This window comes from Cariama cristata, unplaced genomic scaffold, assembly GCF_000690535.1.
Source record: "Cariama cristata isolate BGI_N322 unplaced genomic scaffold, ASM69053v1 scaffold1292, whole genome shotgun sequence".
NCBI lineage: Eukaryota > Metazoa > Chordata > Aves > Cariamiformes > Cariamidae > Cariama > Cariama cristata.
Window position 1 is genome coordinate 75324 of NW_009603025.1, and position 5210 is coordinate 80533.

General features: G+C 55.6%; 1 protein-coding gene across 1 annotated transcript in view; it reads left to right on the forward strand.

Moving 5' to 3' along the window:
• Positions 1-421: 421 nt before the first annotated feature.
• LOC104157589 (laminin subunit gamma-2-like) overlaps positions 422-5210 on the forward strand; it is a gene marked incomplete at its 3' end in the record, with an annotated part of 11877 nt that continues 7088 nt past the window's right edge. Inside the window, 2 exon segments of the mRNA XM_009694990.1 lie at positions 422-503; positions 5025-5210. The exon segment at positions 5025-5210 is cut by the window's right edge and continues 1 nt beyond it. Of these exon segments, the coding sequence (XP_009693292.1) occupies positions 422-503; positions 5025-5210 (268 nt within the window).

The following is a 5210-nucleotide window of genomic DNA, read 5'->3' on the forward strand; positions in this document are numbered from 1 at the left end:
CCCTGCATGCCCGGGCAGCCCGGTTCTCCCCAGCCAGCACCGGTGCCCTGCCCGTGGAGAGCAGCGACAGCCGGTGGGATGGAGCTAGGTGAGTGGGATGAGCAGGAGGGGCTGCAGCTACATTTTATTTTTTCCCCATGAGCTGGCACCCCTAGGAGGGTGCAGGCAAGAGGTCCTTGGGGTGCTGTGCCCCGTCAATGCCTCTCAATCGGGCAGGTGCGCATGCGGACGCACGTCTGCGCTCCCTGGGCTGGGCTCGCCTCGCTCGGTGTGAGTCAGCCCACGGCACACGCGCTCTTCCTGTTGGGAGTGACTCAGGTGGAGCAGCCGATAAAAACCACCTGGAAAACGAGTGGTCAGCCGGGTGGGAGTCCTGCCGCCGCCTGCCGGGACGTGCGCCTTGTGCTGCCCAGCACAAGAAATGGCTGGGTGCTGGCTCCTGCCCCTCTGCTGCCTCGTGGTCTCGCTCCTGCCCGCAGCCCTGGGTGCCAACAGAGGAGAAGGTAGGCTTCGGGAAATCCGGCTGCTCCCGCTTTTGCGCTGACGTACCATCCCGCCAGCGGCTTTGCTCGCAGCCCTGCCCCGGTGCCGGAGAGAGCGCTGGTAACTGGGTGCTCTCCCCTCCCGCCTTTGGGATTAAAATTGGATCTGTAGGTGCTGCTTCTGACATTTCCTCTGGGGTTAAATGCCAACAGAGGAGAAGGTAGGCTTCGGGAAATCCGGCTGCTCCCGCTTTTGCGCTGACGTACCATCCCGCCAGCGGCTTTGCTCGCAGCCCTGCCCCGGTGCCGGAGAGAGCGCTGGTAACTGGGTGCTCTCCCCTCCCGCCTTTGGGATTAAAATTGGATCTGTAGGTGCTGCTTCTGACATTTCCTCTGGGGTTAAATATCCCATGAGCATTTAGACTTTGGGGTTTTTTTTACTGGCATCCCCTTTAAGTAACTTATTTACGTGCAATTACTTTATTGCGTTCTGTATAAAGCCTCGCTACTTGGGTGGGATTCGGGTGCGAGCACGAGCATCGCCCAGGGAGAGGGTGGCTGATCCGCCCACCGCTGCTGTAACCAAAACCTTCCCTAAGCCCGAGGAAGAGCTGGAAGCACCCAGGATCTTGTTTGCTGTACCAACGTGTGTGATATTTATATTTCATGCGAGTCCATGGGGCTTACGAGGTGCCCACGGGCCCGCCAGCACCCACGTGGGAGGCGGGGAGCCTCTTGCGGTACATGGACCGATGGTGAGCTTTAAAGATCGAGAGGATCCTCGTGCATGGGCAGTTATAGCGGAGAGCGGGATACAGGGGCGTTTCAACGCGTTCAGCCCAGTGGTAATTCCGTATCGGGGTTTCAGCCGTATTGCGTATAGTCCAGAGATGGGCATGTTTGGCCCAAATCAGGTTTTCACCTGTATTTTGTAAACATCGGCTGATTTAAATGGTTGGTTTGTTTGTTTTTGTCCGCAGTACTGGCATTCTGAAATACACTCGCGGGGCTTGAAGGTGGTCTTTTATCAGTTTTCCTTTAAGTGCGGTGCAATGTGATAGGGGAAAAACTGCTGAATAAGTGTTTTCTTTTTTTTTTTTTAAAGACATGATTTGCTTTACGTGCTACTTGAATAATTATTACAGCAGCCTTAATTGCGTGCAAGTTTTAAAATACTGATGTAGATTCTTTCCCCGCCCCTTCCTGGCAGTGTGTAGGCAACTGCTGCTTTGCCATGGACTCTTGAACCTATTTCTGCGCGTACGTAAAAGCGGCAGTCGATAACCAGCCATGCTTTTACCCTGCAGCAAACTTTCTGAGTTGATTCGGTGGTGTAAATTAGCCTGCCGTGCTGCTACCCCTCCGGTCCTGGTTCTACGTGTGTGCTTGTAATTAGCGCACGTAATCCCGTTTTGCTTGCAAACGAACTGCTGGAGTCCCGTTGGGTGCAGGTACCATGTGGTCGAGCGGCGGAGGTCAAGGCTCTTGTACTCTGAACTGTGCGGAGCCTTGCCCGAGGAAGCGTGCCTTTGCCTTGGTGGTGTGTGCCTCCCTCTGATGGCTTGAAGGCATCTCCCAGGGTTCGAGGAAGTGTTGGGGTGTGGAGGTCAGAGCTCCGCCGTGCCAACCGGGTGTCTAACTCAGGGTGTCTGGAAGGAGGAGATGCCAAGACAAGACACCAGCCATGCTGATAGCAGGTCTTTCTGCAGCGAGAAAGCTGTGGAGTCGGGCGATGGAGAAACCCAGGATTTGGGGTAGCGGATGGGGAGGAGACAGCCTTCTGGGTCACTGTCCCGAAAGCACGGAGGAGGGAATGGTTTGCGTTTGTCATGGAGGCTTCGTTGCATGCAAAGCTCTGTTGATCCCTTGATGAAAGGAGCAGTCTTTGCAGATCGGCTCCTATGTACGGGGTTATTGGATCTGCTCCTCGCAGACCCAGGGCCAATGTCATTTTCTGGTTTTGTGAATTGAAGAAGACAATTTAAGAGGTCCATAGCTGCTTGTCTCCTCTTCCAAGCCTTTCTGATGCGGGAATTTGTCTCAGCACAGCAAACAAGCGTTTTTCATGCTTTATTCTGCTGGACGGGGGAATGATGTCCTGCCAGTTGCATCCCACCGACCTCCTTCATCCCCACGTAACGCTGAATCCAGCTGCAAAGCTTCTCCTCTGTGGAGCCTGTTCTTCTCCACAGCTCTCTGAGGACTGGATGATCTCAGGGCAGAGCCTCGGGGCCCCTGGTACAAAAATGATCCTGTCCTCAGTTGGTCCTCATCTTCCACCAGCTCCTGCGTACTCCATCTCGTTAGCAACTCCAGCGCCTCGCTCTTGGTAAAGATTAACCTGCCTGGTTAAATCTGATTAAACCTGAGATGCTCTCAGGTTTCCAGGAGAAGACCAGCAACAGGAACAGCTACACCGGTGAGGTGGTGGCACTGATCTGCAACAGCATCTTCCGATTAGCAAGACCTGAACCTGTGCCAGGGCTGGAGAGCTGGCTCTTAACGTACTGCAGCCTTAGGGCAAGACCTGAAAAAAGGTATTCGTTCCCTGGGGGAATGGTGCTGGTGCCTGTGATTTAGCAACCTGGTAAATCATCCGGATTATGTAGCCGCAGGGTGATGCGTGGGTGGAGTTTAACTCAATGAACTTTATGGATCCCTTCCGACTTGAGATATTCTAGCTTTAACGTGGAGGGATGGGGAAGGCAGATCGACCCCCGGCAGTCTCGCTGTGAAAGTGGGCATAAATACCTTGAGAACGTCCCGCGCTGCTACTCTCGGTGGGTTGTTTGTATTGTCTCTGCCCTTTGGTCACTGGTGGTGCCCACCGAGGCTCTAGGTGCTTTCTCATACCCTACGAGCAGGACTTCTGCACCCACAGGTCCCCTCCCAGCAGGCTGGGGCAGCAGAAGACCTTCTGCAGCTGGGTCTCCATCTCCTGGCAGCCAGGCTGCAAGGGAAGAACCGTGTTTGCCGGAGCTGGGGAAAAAAGAAAAATAAAATAAAAAAATATCTCTCCCTGTTTGCTGGCGTATGAGGTCATCTCTCTTCTTGGCAGCAGGCTTGGCTGCCGCTTGCTGAGTGCCTTTGTCTGGTATGCGGGTGTTCATGGGTGTGTGCAAGGGCGCGGGCCGTGCCCAGGTGTGAGCTCTGGGCCCTGCGTGCCTGGGCGGTGAGCGCAGGAGGCTTCGTCTCACCCCGGGAATCACAGATGCTGAGGACAGGGACCTCGTATCCTCCGGCTAAACTGTGCCAGGAGAGTGCTGGGAAGGAGGAGCCTCCATCTCTATCGAGGAGGACCCACTGTCTGCATCCATGCTGCAGGCTTCTGCTTGTCTTTGGGTTTCTTCCACCTCCCCGTGCTGTCAGAGGCGACCTGGGCTGGGGATGGGTGGCTGGGGACAGCCTTTTGTGTCCCCGAGGAGGTCAGCAGCGAGCAGAGTTTCTCAGAGGGATGTTGAGGAGCCCATGGCAACATCGGGGTGGCTGTGCACCCCTGCAGACCCTGCTTTTCCCCTCGGGGTGTTTCTTTCTCCTGCCGGTCTTTGCCAACCGTTCTCTCAACTGTGTCTGCTCTCCTCAGTGGTGCTGAGGAACTCATCTGGAATAAAGGTCCTCGGGCTCAAACGCTTCAGGACTGGCCGCTGAGGGCTTGGCAGGTAGATGAGAGGTGGCTTCAAGAGAAGACCTGGGCAAGGCAATGAAGAGTAGTGCTGGAGCAGGCGTGTCTGGTGAGATATCTGTCAGTCTGCTCTCCAGAGGTCCCGTCTCTCCTGGCTGTAGTGGGATGCAAAATCTCATGCCTGTCCTTCCAGGTATCCATCATGCAGCGACGTGGGCAGGTGCAGCTTTTCTTCCCGGGGAGGGTGGGGTGAGATGACCTGTGTAATCCTGCCAAAAACTTTTTTTTTTTGTAATCTACCTCTTGGCTGGCACGCTTCTGCCAAGCTCCTCTGATCCCAAACCACTCCTCATCACCTCCGCGCTTGGCCAGGAGGACGCTTGCGCTGCAGACCTGGATGGAGGGACCTGGTAGAAGTTAGTTGAGCTTTTCCTTCTGGGCTCAGTTCTGGTCAGAGGCTGGGTGAAGCAAAACATAACCTCAGGGATCCTTCCCTTTTCCCTGAAGTCACCAGTAAGATGCCCCATGCTTTTTTCAGGACAAGGTTTGGGGTTTATCTTTTCACCATCTCTGCTTACTCAAAGATCTCGTCATGTTGGAAGACCGCTGAAGGGATGGAGAACATCCCTGGCCATGCCGCACTGTGGAGCGGGACTGCTTGACTCGGGGTATTTGTCCATCCTGAGCTGTCAGCAGTGAAATCGGGCATCTCTCCGAAGCGTGGGGACACGGAGCACAGTGTGGGCACCGGTGGCACAGGGACAGCTGATGGACACAGAGATGTGGGGACAGAGCTTGTTATTAGCAGAGCAAGACGGGGGAGGTTTGCATCGCCTGGGCTTGTTCCTTGGCCATCAGGGTGGGTTTACAGCTCCATAGCTTGTGCCCCCATCTCTAAGTCTCCCTCTCTCTGTCCCCAGTCTGTGACTGCAACGGGATGTCCAGGCAGTGCGTCTTCGACTGGCACCTCCTGAGGGAGACGGGGAACGGGTACCGCTGCCTCGACTGCCTGGGCAACACGGAGGGTGCCCGCTGCGAGCGCTGCAAGGAGGGCTTCTTCCGTCAGCGAGAGGAGGACTGCTGCCTGCCCTGCCGCTGCCACCCCC